Genomic DNA, 18,601 nt, shown 5'->3' with positions numbered 1-18,601 from the left:
GTGTTGTTTTCAAAAGTACACTGAGTAATCTTTCTCTATGTAAGTTGGCTCAAGGTTCAGATTTTAATCTTTTCAAAATGCAGTTTTAATCATGTCACGGAGTTAAAAATGTTAATTGCTTCTATTGCCTTCAGTATAAAATGCTATTTCCTTTGCAAGAAACTCAAGATTTTTCATGATGGGGTCCTTGGCCACGAATCTAGTCCCATGCTGCTCCTTCCATGCTTTCATGTGACTCTGTGACAGCAGCATCACAGCCCACATCCCAGAGTTAGAGCTGTCCTTTCATCTCTCCGAATTACCCACTACACTGGGAGGGTCGTAAAAGCAGATCCTGTGCTGTGTTCATACTCGTGTGCATATCCATTGTGCACAATGCCTGACACAGAGCTGACTAAATGCCTTATGGAAGGAAAGAAGGAAGGAAGGAAAGATGGGAAGGAAGAAAGGCAAGAAGGAGGGAAGGAGGGAGGGAGGGAGGAAGGAATGGATTCAAGTTGGTTAAGTGGTGGAGCTAACATTTTGATATTTGGTGTGGTTGAAAGTCACTTGACTCACTTCTGCTCCGGTTTACCTATAACTCTCAATCAAATTCAATGGCCAGTGAATCCAAACACAATAAGGGAGGGGGAGCATCCAATTTTAGCAACTAATCATTTAAGGAACGTTCCAACTACTCCGATGAGTAGTTAAATGGCAATTACCTTGTTTCATTAAAATTTGTGATCAGGCATATCTAGGGTACACTATCAAACACATTGATTTTCACTGATTGAAAAAAGTGTCATACATTTCCTTTTTTATTCATCCTCCTTTCCTTGAATCTTGCATTTTGTAAATGTATAGACAAAATTGAAAGATAGGGCAAATATGTTACATTCACCTAAGCTTGTTATGAGAGGTAGGTAGATAATCTGGAACAAATGATACAGAACACAGGGGAAGGAGATGAGGACAGGGAAGAAAGACATAATGAAGCTACTGGTGAAAAGCCATTTAAGTTAAATATTCTGGGGGTCCAAGTAACATAAATAGGGTGAGTCAAACTTCCTGACTCTCAAGTTTGCTCATATATAAAGTGGGGATAATAAGAATAAAACCTACCCAGAGAATAACAACAGAATTGTTGTAGGTATCCAATAAATGTTTATGAAAGTGCTTTGTCAACAATAAATAACCATATAGATGTTAGTTCTTTTTGTATTGAGAGCTTAATCTCATTAAAATGAGATTATCCCATATGTATGCACACACACATGCGTATATATTCATTTGGACAGAGATACATGATTCAGGGTAGAGATCATGTCATGTATATCTTTTACATTTCCCACAGTACCAAGCATAGAGTTGGGTACGTGGCACCTACTCAAATACTTAAATTGGATTCAATGATTACTATGAAAGTACAATTCATTTTTGATTAGAGGTATACAATAGCATGGCTATGAATGGGTGGCAAACATAATTTGGAGACACCTAGTAATGGAGCCTAAGGAACGCTGGAATACAGATGACGTGAGCACAGGTAATCCAGCAGGGTTACAGAACGGGCATTAGGTCACGAACCATGGACTCAGTGGTGACAGTAAATCTCTATGAGCATCTTTAACAAGATTTGGGTTGTCTCTTGAACTGGATCTCTGTCTAGGAAAACTGGCAACTTCTTGTCGGTCTACATATATATATTTTTTTAATTTCTAGGAAGGGTAGCTGCAGAAAATGAAGGACCTTAGGTGACCTTTCAGATTATTTTTTTCATAACACATTTTTCGACTTACTGGTTCCTGTTTCCCTATCATAGTTGTGACTTCAGAAACTGATAAACATTCAGTTATTTTAGGTTTGGCCAAGAAGGATGAACTAGATTATTTAGATGCTAATGATCCTGCCCACCTAAGACAAATGATGACCATATCCATACACAGATCCTTTTGGTTAAATAAGCTTCCCTCCTACTTTTGTATTACAACCGATGTTTATGGTGGATATCTTTTGAAATGGGTTTTATTAACACTGACTTTTTGGATCACTTGGTTTTAATTGCAATAAAATGACAATCTATGTGCAGTATCTTAGGAACTAAAATGAACACTGATATTTTACATTTAGATCATGCTTTATAATTTGCAAATTAATTATACATATGTGTTTAATTTGCATGTGTATTCTTTCCCTCGTTTGATTTTCACAATATAACTAATGGCTAGAGCAATTAAGTGACTTAAAAAAATTACTCCACTACAGCTTAGGTTGTCTGATTTTACTTTCAGGTTCATTCCAGCCTTGGAAACCACAAGGATAGGTGCAGAGGTAGACAACTACCAGGTACATGAAACAGAACTTCCAAATATTTGGTAATTGAATAGAATTATAATTTAAATAGTATTTATAAAGTATCAAGGCTTTGGGTCTAAAATTTATATTTTCTCCACTTAACTAAAAGACTCAACTACTTCATAGTTCTGCAATCATTAAGTTACATACACAAAAGAAAAATTAATCCTGAGAAAAGAGGCTGTGATCACTTCAATTCATTCACAGCAAAGCAGAAATTACAATTCCCTGTAAATTCAGTTCTGGGATGGGCTAGAGAGGGGAGTCTCAGGGCCAATGAGCAGTTTGGGGCTATGCATATTTTAAATCAACTAATCAGTAAAATATTTATCAAGTTCCAGTGATAGAGATCCCAAACTGAGTCTTAGGTGCTACTTACATAACTCTCTCTTAGTCAAACATGCCCTTGGCCCGCACATCAAACCATAATCACACACATATACACATGGAAACATATTTTTGTGTTATAGATGGAAACATAATCTTATGGTAATTATTTCCACCACATTTGTTTGTGTGTCTTTTTGCACATATCGTCATCACTTAATGGTGCTACCAGTTTAAGATAAGGAATGGGCATTTTAAAAACCTCCACAACTTTGGCTGGGGATGACATCATCTTAAAAATCGGTCTCTACATAAAATGCTGTTAGAACAATAGAACAATCTTTAAACAGCATCATTAGCAATAGATGTTTGAAATACCCTTGGGTATTTGCCCACAAAATTTATATGCTAATGTAGAAATAGTTTATACATGTTCTTTAAAGATTTCTGCTGCTTCTTGAAAAGTCTCAATACTTCTGTTGAGAAAAACATAAAAATCCAACTCAACGAGCAATTTTTGATACATTCTTCTAATTGCATATTTTTTTTTACAAAAAAATGCTTCATTGTAAATGAAAAATACCAGTTTCTATACTTTAGATTTCTGTTTCTCACATGAATAAACTACACGTAAAGACTGATCACATTATCTTCCTAGTGTGGTTTTCCTATAGAGCTTAATATTTCCTGCCTTCGCTGAGTATGAGTAAAAATTGTAGAGTTTTTCTGTTTTGATATCATTCCAAAAGATACCATTTTATAAATGTGACTAAGAGGCCCCAAACTTACACAGAGTCCTCTTCTTTAGCAAGCGAGGGTTTAATTTGTCATGTTAAAAATAAACAAACCTACCTGAAAATCTGCCATCTTTGATAAAGGAAAATTTTTCTAAAATACATTCATTCACTTAATTGTTCAAATACCCTTCTATTCTCTTAAACTGTCAGATGAGACCCATAATATATTTAAGCCACTTATATAGGTCAGCTAATATGGGTTATACTTTTTTAAGCACCATCTGACTAAGCACATTCTGCATTTTGCTAACAAAGTAACAGTACATAATAATGTTTTAATCAACCACAAAGAACAATAATAGATCTGACTGCTGGGCTGATAATCGTCTTATCACACCCTGTGAAACCTAGCTCTAATATTTGGCAGAGCCTCCATTACTTGGCAGCCCATTCTAAAAAAGGCCAACAATGGGGAGAGAATGAAGTGGAGTGTGCAGTAACTCCGTATCTACATAAAAGAGATTAGAGGCGACAGCGTTCCATTTTACAGCTCAATCATATTGTGTTAGCATGCGCTTATCCGAGCGCGGACGAAATTGAAAGAGAAATAAAAAAGAGTCAGGCAGATAGGAACCAGAAAAGCGAGGCATGAGCAATTTCCAAGGATATAAAAGGATGCTAATGGCGGGGCCCTGTCATTCTTAAAAAGGGCTATTAGGGCACCATCATCTGTTCTTGTGCCCTTATGCTCCTCCAACTAAAGTCAAGCATTTTCTAAAGCCCTTGTGATCTTTTTTCTTCTGTAGATAAAGTATGGTCATGTTTCCTAAGAACACACTTTTCCATTTATATGATTTATTAAAGTAAGTCAACTAATTCGATTTACTGATAAAAAAAACCACTCCATATGTATTTTTCTTCAATATTTTCTTTTGTTGAATTCTGTACTTTTTTATGTAGCAAAAGCAAGGATGTAAGAGTCCATTCCCAGCAGTGCAGAGAGGCTACTGATCTTATCTTAGATGCTAAACTTAATTTTTGAACTGTGTGTGTGTGTGTGCGTGATGACACAAACTGAGAACAGCATCAAGAGAGCAAAGGCTTAGATTTTAGCATTAAAGAGAGATTTCACTTTAATTTTAACAGAAGCCTTACACAAAGAGTTTTAAAGTTAAGACAAAGACAGGTGAAATTTCAGTTCTGATTTGACTTTAATTCAGGCTCTGACCCCAGTTATGAGGACTGGGTCATGTTATCAAGAACATGATTTTACTTCTATCAAGGCAGAAATGTGACCTTAATCTTTATATTCTCTTTGTCTCCCGCCCTACCAGCCCCCCATCCTATACTCCAAATTGCTGCTAGGCCCAGCCTCCCTGAACCCAGGGTATACTAGCACTCTTAACATCAGAGCATCCTCTTCTTCTACCTCAAAACACTGCATGGCGCGCTTATTATTTAACGATTTAAAAGAATTCCAGTTAATTCTTGTTTGGCTAATCCTTTTCTGAAAAGCCAAGCCACTCCTTGTAATCATTTAAACACCCTGAGGGTATCACAAGCACCAGGGCTGTGAATCATCACTCCACAGTGACCTCCTCTGGCATTTGCTATGGAGAGAGAATCACGTCAGTCCCCACCAATTCTAAGCCTCAGCTTAAGACTGAACACATAATCGTATAGTAATTGTTTCCACCACTGGAAATGCTGTTACTCATAGTTATTTAAAGTTACTGTCTTCACTAAAGTCACCAGAGAGCCCCTTTACTGTGACAGGTTCCTTTGTAAGCTGACATTTCTACTTAGATGCACAACTGGACCCACAAATTTATCATTGACTTTTCCTTACCAGAGAGCATTGTAAGAAGTTGTTGACTTTTATTGGCCTTTATTATGGGATGTCTGGACAATATTAAAATATTGGCTTAACACGTCTCTTAATTCAGGGAGAACCTGTGCAGAGTTCTCTAAAATAATGGGTGGTTTCGAGTCATAGTGACACAGTCTTTCATGCTGCTGTTATCAGTAATATGAACACTATCACCATTATTATTTTGAAGTGGCTCTTTCAAATGCAGTCAACCCGGTATCCTGATTCTACTCCAGGAAGCAATGCTGAATATGCTTTGAGGGCATCGGATACATTTGTGAATTTGTGTAAGTGTTTTTACCTCTTTATGCCTCAAACGTCCCTATCTTTGAATTAAAGATAATAGTACTTGATTTCTGGATTAAAACAACAGTTCTCAGTTGGGGAAGATGGGCACAGTTTTGCCCACCAGAGGACATATGTCCACATCTAAAGACATTTTTGTTTGTCATAACTCAAGGGTGCTAGTGATTGAAACCCAGGATGCTGAACATCCTACCCCGAAAAGGACAGTCCCCCACAACAAAGGATGACTGGTTTCCAATATCAATAATGTCAAGGCTGAGAAACCCTGGGTTCAGATAATGATTTTTTTGGTCTTTTTTATTTTATTTTATTTTTAAGAAAGAGAGGGAGGGAGAGAGAGAGAGAGAGGAGAGAGGCGCAGAGGGAGAGGGAAAAAGAAAATCTTAAGCAGGCTCCTCACCCAGCAGAGAACCCCATACAAGGCTCAATCTCACAACCCTGAGATCATGACCTGAGCCAAAATCAAGAGTTGGATGCTTAACCGACGGAGCCACCCAGGTGTCTCAGAACAATGGTATTTTAAATATGTGAGTGTAGAGGTGCCTAGCTGGCTTAGTCGGTAGAGCGTACAACTCTCGATCTCAGGGTTGTTGGTTTGAGCCCCACATTGGGTGTAAAGATTACTTAAAAAGAAAATCTTTTTAAAAAATTAAAAAAAAATAAAATATGTGAGTATGTACATGCGTGTTTGTACATGTCTACATATATAAAGTAATGAAATATATAAATACAAATGATACATATTGATTATCTAAAAAAGTGTGGATACTTCAACAAATGTTAAATTTTTTTGCTCTAAACCCTTCACAGCACTTTTAATCTAGATAAGGTTTCATACACTGTTTAAGCAAATTCTGATAGTTCCCACTGTCACAATTCCCAAATGTCTTAACATCTTTTAGCATATCCTTTTTTTTTTTAGAAATCACATAGATGTGATTACAATTGAAATTTGGCTTCAACTACCCATATGATCAAATTCTCATCCTTCTCGTACGTGTAGCAACCCTTGTTAGGTATCTTCTAAAGAACACACTCAAGCTCACCTATTTAACTAGTTTTGACTTAATTTGGGGTGCTTTATTAGCAAACAGTGTAAGACAAAGTAGCTAGTATAATACAGAGTGATGTTTAAATTAGTTTACAATTTGCTTGGCCTCATCTAGAACTGCACCGAACAAAGCCATTCAGAAATGTCAGCTGTGTTCCTAACCACTGTAACAAACTGTCGCTTGAACGCTGCACACCTAATGACTTCAAATTAGCTTCACTGCGATATCGCCTGACAGTTCGTTACGACTGTTAGCAACATAGCTGGCGTATCATGACCAAGAAATTGGTTTCAGTGTGGGCTGGGAAAGGGACTTCCATCAATTTGATTAAAGAAATTACTGTAGCATTCAAAGCATAAAGACAAACTAGTTTAAGGAGACAGAAGTAAGTTAACCATACCAGAAAAACATTGCTCATCGTTCAAAAACTTGTTTACAAATTACTTGAAGATCAAAGTTCAAACAAACAAAAATAATCCAGGTAGGTTGCTAAAATTCTCAACACTTGTGACCAGGTGTGTTTACTGATGTTATGGGATGGGCCAGGAAAGAAAAGTAATAGGATACTTTAAAATACTACTTTTAAGTTACCACCTGAGAAGGTTTAGGTTGTCTATTTAATATTTATTTTTACAACTTGTGTACGAATTCATGGTAAATATCTAATTGTCAACCAAAGCTGCGCTGGTAAATACGAACAGCAATTCAATGTAAACAGCCACCATGAACAACAAAATGAGTGATTCTTAAAAAGAAAAAAAAAGGTACATTAGATGTGTGCTGACAAAGACATTTTTTAAAGTGAAAAGAAAAAAGCGAAGGATTTCTTTAGGAGAAAGCTCAGAATTTTAAGAGGGAGAAAGATATATTTTTTTGAAAGTTATATTCTCTTGGGGCGCCTGAGTGGCTCAGTCGGTTAAGCAGCTGCCTTCAGCTCGGGTCATGATCCCATGGTCCTGGGATCGAGCCCCGCATCGGGCTCCCTGCTCCACGGAGAGCCTGCTTCTCCTTCTCCCTCAGTCTGCCGCTCTGCCTACTTGTGCTCTCTCTCTATCCCTGTTAAATAAATAAATAAATAAAAATCTTTGAAAAAAAAAAAGTTATATTCTCTTTACCTTATGTTGGGAATAGTACCTTTGCATACGAAAAAAAAAATAACCAGAATTCAAGGTGGTACAGACAGAGAAAGGTTTATGATTCTATTAAGGTCAAGCAAAGCTCGAAATTAAGTATGATAAAAGCAATGTAAAGGTTAAAAAATACAGTAATGAGAAATTTTTGGATTCACCTAAAACTACATATTAGGGAATTACTGAAACCTTTTCTGTTTCATTTTTTCTTCTTTTCAGAAAATGTACCTGGAATATGCTTCGCCCATCCAATGATAACCACCAACTCGCGGTCAGCCAAGTCACACAGGGTAGTGAGAGCTTTGATGTCACTGTCGGGGACAGTAGGGTCAGGCATGGCATAGATCTTCTCCGGTTCGGCCACCAACAAATGTGAGACAATCTTGTTATCTGCAGGATCAGACCAGAGCACTACAAGATCACTAGCAGCATCATCCCTCTTTCCCAAACCCTTAAGTATGCTGCGTTTTGACAAATCATTCCAATCGCCTACAATAAACCCCAACTATTCTGTTTCTGGTTCAATATATGCAGAGTAAATAGCATTCAGGAAAACTCAGAGGAAGAAATGAGCCACTGTAGTCATAACGGAATGCATTCCTTTCTTCTTCTTTGCTCTACCTGCCTTTGCTGGAATGAAGCATCTGTCCTGTAATGAAATTTTTTTATAGCAAACAGATAAGAGAAGTTAGATGCTTTCTGGGTTGGCTCTTTGATTCTTAAGTGGGATTTGGGAAAGCAGATTCAATAGTGTACAACATCTTTAAACTAAAAATCCACAGTCAGCCCCTGAAATACAGAACATAATGTGGAAGGCAAAGAACTACCTACGCCCATAGTCATAATGGGCACGAAAGTCATTAATTGTCTTAATTCCTTTAAAGAAGAGCAGAGGTCACAGCCCTTCTGCCTGGGTGAATTACTGACTATATAACTCTATCTCTGTGGGATGCATTAAATAGGAATTTCTCTCCTTTCTCTCCCTCCCCACACACCCAGCCAATCTTTCAAATACAGCCAACATCCGTTTCCAGAAAAATACTCGTATTTAAATGTTACAATATTTTCTCTTCGGAGTGTCTAATTCTTTAATCCTCTATTTTCATCTGTTGTCTTTAGCTCATTCTCTGGTTCAGATTTATCTGTCTGAAATTTGTGATATATGTTTTTAAAATTCTTCATAAAATAAACACTAGAGACAAATGGAAAGCATCACATCAAATGTGTTTTATTGCTCAGGGGCATGTGAGAGTTTATGGAAAGGTGGTAAAGCCTTGCTAACAGAATGATTTTTCTTGTTGGCCCTATTTTCAATTTCTATATGTAGCTTTAGATTTTATACTTTCTTCTGAGTGAAGAGATACAAACGGGTAAGGATAAACCCAAATATTTCAGTGTTCTGTGTATTATTACTCTAGCAAGCCAGGGCATTAAATGGGACTTTTGTGAGCAAAGCCAGTTTCCTCTGTGTTTACTAGATAATTTTCCTTTCATTCTAAGTTTTTAACTTTTTTAGCCCCAAATGAAAAGATTGCATATACCTTAGAATTGAAAACATAGCATTCCCTTTAGTCTTCTTTAACGAAATGACAAGGAAATTATCCAAGCTATAATTAGCCACTTTTCTAACATTTTAACATTCTATTATTATGGCTGCTATATGAATTACATTTATTGCAAATAATCAACAGATAACCATTCATTGACAGTAATATTCAATTATCACCAAATTGAAAATGCAGATTTGGAGATTTGGGAGGAAATATTCCCAAACACCATATTTTGTAGGGAAAAAAATAAAAATAAATAAAGATTCTTTTTTTTTTTTAATTTCTAGGATCTGTTAAGAATGGCATTTGTTTCTTGTGTATGCTATGGAAACAACACCCTGTATTTTTAGTTACGCTTGGAAAAGTTTCAACTTTCATTGCTCTGACAATGCAACAAAACCTGTCCGCAACCGCGAGTTTTCTGAGGATTAGACGAAAATGCAGTATTTAATAAAGGGCACAAAAATGTGCCCAAAGGAAAGCCTGATTCTGATTCTTTTCATCCTGGGAAGATGGTTACCTGCTTGACCCAAGTCAATGGATACTTGACCGGAAGGGTCGGAGAAATCTGGTTGAAGCTAAGAAATTCCCATCATTCAGAAAATGGAATAGCCAGCAGCACTGTTTCTAGGTAAATCTTATTTAATGTTTTCCTAATTAGAATCAATAGAACCCAATTTCCATTCTTGGGCTTCTGTAGTACACAAACAATCAGTCAGGGTCCAGAAATCTCCCTCAGCCACTTTCTCAGCAAAGCCCATGCACAGCCTCTTGACACTTATCTGACAGGATCTGAAAATTAAGTTTTATAAATGTTTGTTACAAAAACACACTAATTGGATGGACTAAGGAAAATTAACACAGAGGCCTTGAGATAATGAGTAATGATTTATTAGGAGTCCTCTTTATCTCAGACAAATGGAGCTTGCTGAAATTGCTATAATCTTCTTAAAGGTACTTGACGAGCCACTTCCCAATTCCTCAGGTTTACACCGAAAACCATAGATGTTCCTCCATCATGTGGACTTGCAAAACGGCCTAGAGCTCATTTTTCTCCCAGTCGAGGAAATTATCAATGGTTTCAGTCAATGCTCATGTAAAATGAATGAGAAATGGGCAGTCTGTATAATACTAAGTCTAAGTCTAGGAAAACTAACCTCTAATGAAATTAAGCATTAGTGTTTATTGCGTTTTATTGTATTATCAGAAAGTTTTTTACTGTAATGTGCAAAATCTGCTTAATGCAGTCCTAGATTGTATTTGCAGAATGCCAAACAGCTTATGCAGGCTAAGGAGGAGATGCCAGATTGGACAATTGAAGGTATAATCAACATAATGTTTTTTGGAAAGGCGAAAGGAAACTATGCCATATGTTCACTTAAGCTTTAAATTTTATGTAAAACTGGTTGTTTTTCCTTTGACATAGCTAACATGTCCTTTCATTTACAGTTCAGGGTCTGTTTTATTTATTTAACAGATCCCCATATGCTCACGTGTGTGATGCCCAGCAGCGACCCCTCCTGGAGAGTCGGAATGAGAAGTTGACACTTTCTCTTCCCTTGAAAGCAGATCAAACATTGCCCGTGTCTCTTCTACAACCACTATGGATGCAGCCTCCTCTGATAAGTGCTGGTTGTGTCTTCTTGAGACCGAGACAGCTAAATGTGGGGACTGTTTCCATCAAGCACTTCTCAGTGCCTTGTACGAACTCTATGCATAAATATGCTAAAAGGCTAGTTCTGTTGCATTAGAACTATGAACTGATTTTTCAGAAAATGGGATGCAGTTATTGCCTCAATCTACATCCCAGCTCCTTCTAGCTAATGACAAAGAGAATGGGGCTTGCGTTTTAGCAATGTACCCATCATCCTTTCAAATTGCAATCTGGCATTATAAAACCATGGACTCTTTAAAATCAGTTCATAATGCCCACAAGGGCATCTGAGATAGAACCATCAACCTATGCTTGTTATCGGGAGGGCCTATTCTTGTTTTAATCTATTGCTAGGTAGTGTGTTAACCTTCTATAGCACCAAATTAATGAGGCTCCTAATGTATTTTCATTGGGAGGTTGAGCAGTCATACTCATTTAGTTAGTGAAAACTACAAAAATCACTTTCTTGTGAAATCTGAAACTAACAGCTCCAATGAACTAATGATTACAGTATGATCCATTTTATGTACCTCTGGAAATAAAGATAACCAGTAAATGTAAAATTCACACTATATAAGCTATGCCTTAATATGCTTACGCTTCTACAAAATGACTAGGTGAAAAAAGGGCAGGGGAGAGAAAATCATAGGAAAAAAAAAAAGAAGAAGATAATTAGCCAAGTAGCTGTTGCTCCTCAAAGGCAATCCTTGGGAACAGAGCCACAGCCCCCCAACAAAGACAAGTCTCCTTGGAGTTGGTAGGGATGGGCATGCCAAAACTGATACACATAGAGCCAACTGGGAGGATTCTGTGTGCTGGAAAGCCAGACACGTCTGCTGTACTTACATGGCTTTTTGGCTGGCTGAACCAGCTGAGGGTTCAGGTAGGGGCTGTTCTCCGCATCTATTCTGCGCTTGTACTTCTGCCGACCTCCACGTACTCTGTCAAGACGCACCCCTGTGGGCAAAGACAGGCACTGGCTTACTGCTGACGTATCCATCTTTGAGATCAGTCAAATACATAGAGTATCACCCATGGATGCTGTGGAGACAGACTGCAGAACACAGAATGGTCCAGAGGTACTGGAGGAATGTTTAAAAAAGTGGTGGCTAAACCAAAATGGCCAGTGGTTGGAAACCAAATCTCGGAGAGCATGACAAACCTGAAACACATTTCATGCAAGGCCATCAAAATCACATTTATATACCAAAGGAAAGGCACATTTCCATGGGAGTTAATACAAAGAAACTGTTACTTGGTACTAGCCTAGTTTCTCAAATTAAAGACAATGGCAATCTGGTATCCTCTTTACCAGTCACCCATGAAAGCTGACCGCGTAAGAGTGATCCATCCCTCCCTAGTCTACCAGAGGGTTCACTACGGACCCGTGGAATTTAAGTGAACTGAAGATACCTTCATGCTGTGGAAAGCTGGAATTACACTCTGCAAGATGAGATGTAAGGATTGTTCCCTATTATAATGTCAACATGTCTCAGAGGAGAATGTTATTTACATTTTGGCACACATTTGTTTTTTTCTTCCAAATGAGAGAAAACTGGGAGTAAGTTTGGACTAGACACGGGACAGAAAGAGGAGCTTCCTGAAAGAATTCAGAAGGCTAGGATGTTGCAAGAGGGCTGTGTTCGTGAGGCAGAGCTAAGGGTGAAGCCAGAAAAGGAGACAGGCAGTTACTAAACCTTGCCAAAGAGTGATGGGTTGGGTCAAGATGCAGCAGTTTTTGCTGGCATGGGATTTAAAAGATTGAGGAAAAAGGTAAAAGGTAAAGAAAGGAATTAAAAATAAATGTTTCATGTATAGGGGGGAGTGGTGAGAAGAGCTTGTTAATAACTTGGTTACCAGTCTGTCATGGTGAAGTTTAGGACAGGACCATGTAACACTTTATCTAATACAGAGGTTACTTGGGAATAAGAGCAAGGCAGAGACTCATTCTATGATATTATCTTAATTGATAAAACAGTGTAACATCATCCCTTACTAATTTCAACCGAGTAGTTCGCTGTACATGGTGTTTCCCAAAATGTTTAGAAAATAGATTTGGTTCCACAGCATCATCAGTATGATTATTTTACTGAAAGGCCTCTCAGAGCCTTTAAAATGCAAATGACCTCTGTAAGACTCTCAGAAGGAGATACAGCCTATGCAATGCTTTGCAAACCAATTTTACCAAAGATCTGGTCTTGGGAATATTTATGAATATCCCATGGAACATGTGAATTGTGGGTTCTCTGAGTTATGCGACACAGTTTGGGAAACGCTGACACAGTTCTGTGTGAACCCTGAAGTGAATATAGATACTCGAATGTTAAAGGATTACTATTCTATCATGAGATAAAGTAAAACACAATTTTTCATATTATCTTAATAATACAACTTTAAGAGTTGATTATCTTTCAGTGAAACACGGAAATACACACTTGGTTCTAGATAAAGCCTGAAATGTCATACTGAAACGTCCGAGCAGCGTTTAAATGAAATCAGGAGATGACTTCAAGAGCAATTAAGTAGGTTTTGACAGCAAATTTCACAAAACAAAGACATTAGTAGAGTGCCTAAGTATTTACTGAAAATAGTAGCGCTTGTGAGTCACGAAGAAGCTGTATTTCCTTACTGCTGCTTTTAAAGCACTTTCTGCCTACAGTAGAGCTCTGTTCCCTTGTTCATCTAATTTCTAGTGTACAAAACTAGATGGCAAACAAACTGTGTAATACACTTCATCGTATTAGGATGTTGATTTCATAGAGATGAAACACAGAATACAAAGAACAGAAATATTTAATCAAAATGTTTAAAATACTGTAAATCAAACACTATAACTGAAGATTCTACCTCTATTGCACTTGACAACACATAGGTTTAAACCGTAATTTCTCACTGGTAGGAATAAATGCAAAGGATACGTTGAGTTAAAAAAGAAATACCTATCTATAAAAAAATGAAGAGCATTCAGAGGGAAAAAAAAAGATATTAAAAGTCACCAGATAAGAATATTTTAATGTAATTGTAAGTACTCCTATTTTATAGAAAATGTCTTGGGTTATCTAGTCTAAAATTGTTTGCCTTGCATCTATCAAAATGCAATATGTATCATCAATTTATATAAACTTGTTAGCCAGATCCACAGTCTGTTATAATGATTTTGTGAAAAGATTAAAGATCCCCCTTTTAATGTTTCCAACTATAATAGCATAATAATTTACTCCTAAATATTAGGTGAAGAATATGTTTTAAAAAAATAAAGCATAGTTTCCAAGGCAGAATGGTTGTTTTTTTTCTGGCTCTTTAATTAACTGGCTCTGTAAACTTTGATGAGTTCCTTTTTCCAAATATAAGATGGATATAAAGACAATATCCTTCTGGATGTTTTGCTGTAATGATCCAATATTATATTTACATAATATATTAATATGTTTGGATATGATACACATGCATTATTAAGATATGTCATAAACCTTAAAATGCCAAGGAAAATAAGGAAGTTATTGTGTCTGTTTTGTTGAAATATTGCTATATTACTTCACTGATATATATTTTGCATCATGATCATTTATTAAAAATCTATCCCCATGGAATAATGGTCTACCTTGCCTCAGTTCTGAGGGAAACAGATTTGAGGTATGATGGAGTGGTAAGATAATTCAAAGGGTACAAGCCAAATAATGATACTCATTTGATGTCTAAATGATTTATAGAATTACTTGGTATCCCATTCTATGTACTGCTCATCCCTGTCATTAATAATGTCATTTTAGATATTATTTTAGAATAGATACAGAATCGAATCCAAATTCTACCAAAAATGAGGATGCTATCCCCTCATGTGTGCTTACCTATAAGCACACAGTACAAACTTAAGCAGAGACCTGACAATTATCCAATTCACCTAATGCATTTAAAAGTCTCCAAATAGTTTGGCAGACACAAGATAAACAACAGTATTTATAATCAGGACCTAGAAAATCCAGATTTGCCCTAAAGAGACATCAATCAAATCCAAAGTGACGAAGCTTGTCTCTTTCCTTCCTTAGTCCGTCGAAATACAAACCATTTCTGTCTGGACTTCACTAGTAACCAGTTTTGAAAAAGTTGAAAAGTAAGATTTCTCCCAGGAAATAAGATACCCACAATGTTCAATGTGTGACAGGATTTGAAGTTAATTAAGGCAATTGGATTTTCTATTCATGTGGAGACCCCTATTATCTTTTTTTTTTAAATAAAAGATTTTAAGAGTTGGCATTACCTACCAAGTAGAATGTTTCACATCGCTTCTTCTTTCATATACTGCATGTGCCTACCTTGCCACAAGGGAATTACAAATCTTCTACATTGTCAGAATTTACAAAATTGAGAAAGCAAGAATAGGGCAAGGAAGGAAAAAAATACACCATGAGGCAAATAAACGCCAAGAGAAGTAAAACAGTTCAGAGGCAGGTCTTCTTAGGTCAGCTCATTTTAAGTCTACGTTTTATGCCCAAATGCAAATTTTCCAATTTTATACAGTCCAAAGTCAAACATATTTTTCACATTTTTAATAGCACAAAGTCAGAGGCATTTCATAGGGTAATAAAAGATCTCCCCTTCAGAGAATTATACAAGGATACCCTAGCCTACTTTTCTAAATTAAAGACCAGGCTTTTACAATGTTGTTCCCAAGCAAAGGTTTGCTCAAATTATTAATTACGCAGACCCTTGGAATACTTAAGAAAGATGCAGATAGTCACGTTAAAGTGATAATACTTTTTAAGAGATAGTGAAGTTTTTTAAAGATGAATTTAATGAATGCTAAGTAAATCATTGTGTTAAGTACATGTTACCACACACGTCTTGTAACTGAGTTTTTGAGATCAGCCTGGAAAAGCAAGCCTTCTGAAACAAGAAGGTAAAGAGGGTGGGAACTTTCCCCTCACTCTAGATCTTCTTGATACTGCAGTTGCCTTTGCTGCAGAAGGAAACCACGCTCCTTCCCTTGGGGAAGAGAGGTACCTAGCAGCGCCCTTGAATTCTCCTGAGACTCCTGTGAGGGAACCACCATCAACAGAGGATAGAGAAAATCCCTTTGAGGAGCTGTAGGAAAAGAAGCTAAGGCAGATTAGCAGTATCAGACAGCAGTGGGTCATTTTAGTGGCAGCCTCTGATGGGGTTCTCCTTCGGGACAACGTCCTAAAAGAGCATACCAGTTTAACCGAGAGTACTTGTGCATATTTATAGGCTGCTCCTACAGGGATGAGTGAAAGTTATTTGTATATTCACACATATACTCCAGTGAGAAACTAATCATATTAAATTGTTGAGGATTGTGTGAGAAAATAAAATGTACCAACCCCCAGCTATCTTCAACTACCATGGCCCCTCTCAAAATAGACAGAGATACTGTTACCCTCGCTTCCTGATTCAGCAGTCTTTATTCCTCATACCTACATTTTCCTCCCAAGCCATGTCTTCATTATTAATTGAATGAATCAATCTCCGCATGAAGTGTCTTGGAATACACCAAATATCAGCCAGTTACTAGCAGTCATTGGCTGTCAAGAGCTTATTATAGTCTAGGCAACGGGTTAATTGTTTTACATATATGAACACATTTAAGCCTTATAGCAATCCTATCGGGGGGTGCTATGATTATCCTGGTTTACAAAATGAGAAAGCCGGAACAAGCGCGCAAGAGGCAGAGACAGGGGTGGGAGCTGGGAGAACGGCTGCAGAGCCCACATTCTTAAGCGCTATGTTTATACTGCTTCCCTGCCATCAAATTCTATTTTTGGAAAAGAGCATTTGGTATTTACTCCAAAAGCTAGAACTGCAGGCATATACAACCCGATCATCACGGTAAACAATACTTTCGGCACGATGCGGGGTCCCTCTGCCTAGGTAGGAAGGCAGAACTCTGGGTGAGTGGGGGGGGTGGGGGGAATGAATGCTCTTACTCAACGGAAGGGCTAGTGATTGTGCATCACTCCATAAAGGGGGGGACAGGACTTGAACAAGTTTACAGCTGTGAGACTGTGGACAAACCGAAAATAATAAAAAGATTCTGTGTCTCTGCTTTTCCACCGAGGCAGGGGCCCAAAGACATTCATTTCCTTCCTCCTTCTGCTATTGCAAATGAGACAAGCCTGTTTTGCCTCGGCCACGGATGCAGAGCAACCTTCTGGCTGCATTTTCAGCTCATGAGGGAGGCCCAGACAGCAGCAGCTTTTCGACCAGACACCCCTGGTCTGGCTGAGGCTTACATTTACTTCCGCCGGAATATTATGGCAACAATTCAGGAACTTTGGAAATGGCCTGGCTGCATGTGGAAACGCTCTGAGTTCTGCTGAAATAATAGGAGAAAATCACACAGGGAGAAAAAATGCATATCCATTAGGTGGGCTCTTTTTTATTTTTTTTTTTAACTGAGTCCTTAGTCACTAAAAGAGATAAAAGCCATGACTCACATTAAAGCTTCCTTGCTCTACAGATGAATTAACAATTAGCAAGGGGAAGTCTTTCGTTTTGGTCTCCTGATAGCTATCTGGACTATTAAACATGTGGGGCTTGCATAGGCAATTACAAAGGCTTCCCTCTGTTTCAGATTCAAGGTACATCCAAAATACATCTGTAGATTTCTGCGCATAGGACTTCCTCCTCCATTTTTGCAGAGTTCACGTGATTCACTCTTCTTGCCTGGTTCAGAGGTATGCGCTAAATTTATAATCTGGGTTGGAGCTGAAATCAAAATGATAGAAATTTGAAATAGCCATAGACAAAATATTTTGCAGGGGAAATGTTGTTCCATCAGGGGTAAAGCTGCTTCATCTGAAGCATGTAGCCCTAATCTATGACACATACAGGTACAAATTAGGTCATCTGCAACAGGTGACAAGTTTTAATTGAATGTCTTCTGTCTGCAATTCTGACAAAAGGTGAATGGAAATAAATGAGTCTGGTGACACGGCCCTGAGCCTTACAATACCCAATATCTCATTATTTTTAAACAGCTATCTATAAACTGATGCTGACAAGCCTTGAACCTTTTATTTCTGCTCAAGATGAGGTGGTTGTGAAGGGAAAAAAAAAAAAAAAACAGAAAAAGAAAAAGAAAAAGGGGCATCTAGAACATTACATTAAACATGCAATACGTACCATTATCACTTCCCCGATGTAATTAAAGGAAATCTATTCAAAAGGCACTATTTCTTACTTTACTTCATGTCAGAGAGAGAGAGAGGGAGGGAGGGAGGGAGAGCGTGCTTGGCCTGCACTTGCTAAACATAGAGACAACCTTTAAAGACAAAAAGAAAATTTTCCCTTTCCTGCTTTTTGCCTGTTAAAAATTTCATAAACTATTGAAAGAGATATCGCTGTGACTTATGCCTATCTATTTTGTCTTGTTACTCTTTAATACCAGTGACTCTCCCCTTTATCCTTTTTGAAATTGCCTTCTCATATGAATAAAGTTATGAGTTAGTGGGTAAAGACATGAAATGTGGTCGCACATCAACATCAGGAAAAGTGATTCTACTAATTCACAATTAAATGTGACACCAGCAGCAATAAGTTTAACACAATAATAACAGTAATAACAGTGCACAGCACCCCATGGGGATGCTCTGTGTAAACAGAAGCACAAATATTATTTAT

At 37.5% G+C, this 18,601-nt stretch overlaps 1 protein-coding gene across 4 annotated transcripts in view; it reads right to left on the bottom strand.

The window, feature by feature from the left end:
- ESRRG (estrogen related receptor gamma) overlaps positions 1–18,601 on the bottom strand; it is a 568,605-nt gene that overhangs the window by 52,185 nt on the left and 497,819 nt on the right. For all 4 annotated transcript variants that reach the window (XM_054507915.2, XM_054507916.1, XM_064593871.1 and 1 more), the window contains 2 exons: positions 11,810–11,920; positions 7,988–8,149 (listed from right to left, as the gene is read on the bottom strand). In XM_054507915.2, coding sequence (XP_054363890.1) covers positions 7,988–8,149; positions 11,810–11,920 — 273 coding nt within the window. The remainder of the gene's footprint in view (positions 1–7,987; positions 8,150–11,809; positions 11,921–18,601) is intronic.

The sequence above is a fragment of the Mirounga angustirostris genome, unplaced genomic scaffold, assembly GCF_029215605.1.
Source record: "Mirounga angustirostris isolate CCGP_5_RB_7025 unplaced genomic scaffold, mMirAng1.0.hap1 SCAF_6, whole genome shotgun sequence".
NCBI classification, from domain to species: domain Eukaryota; kingdom Metazoa; phylum Chordata; class Mammalia; order Carnivora; family Phocidae; genus Mirounga; species Mirounga angustirostris.
This window is presented reverse-complemented; position numbering and strand designations above follow the sequence as displayed.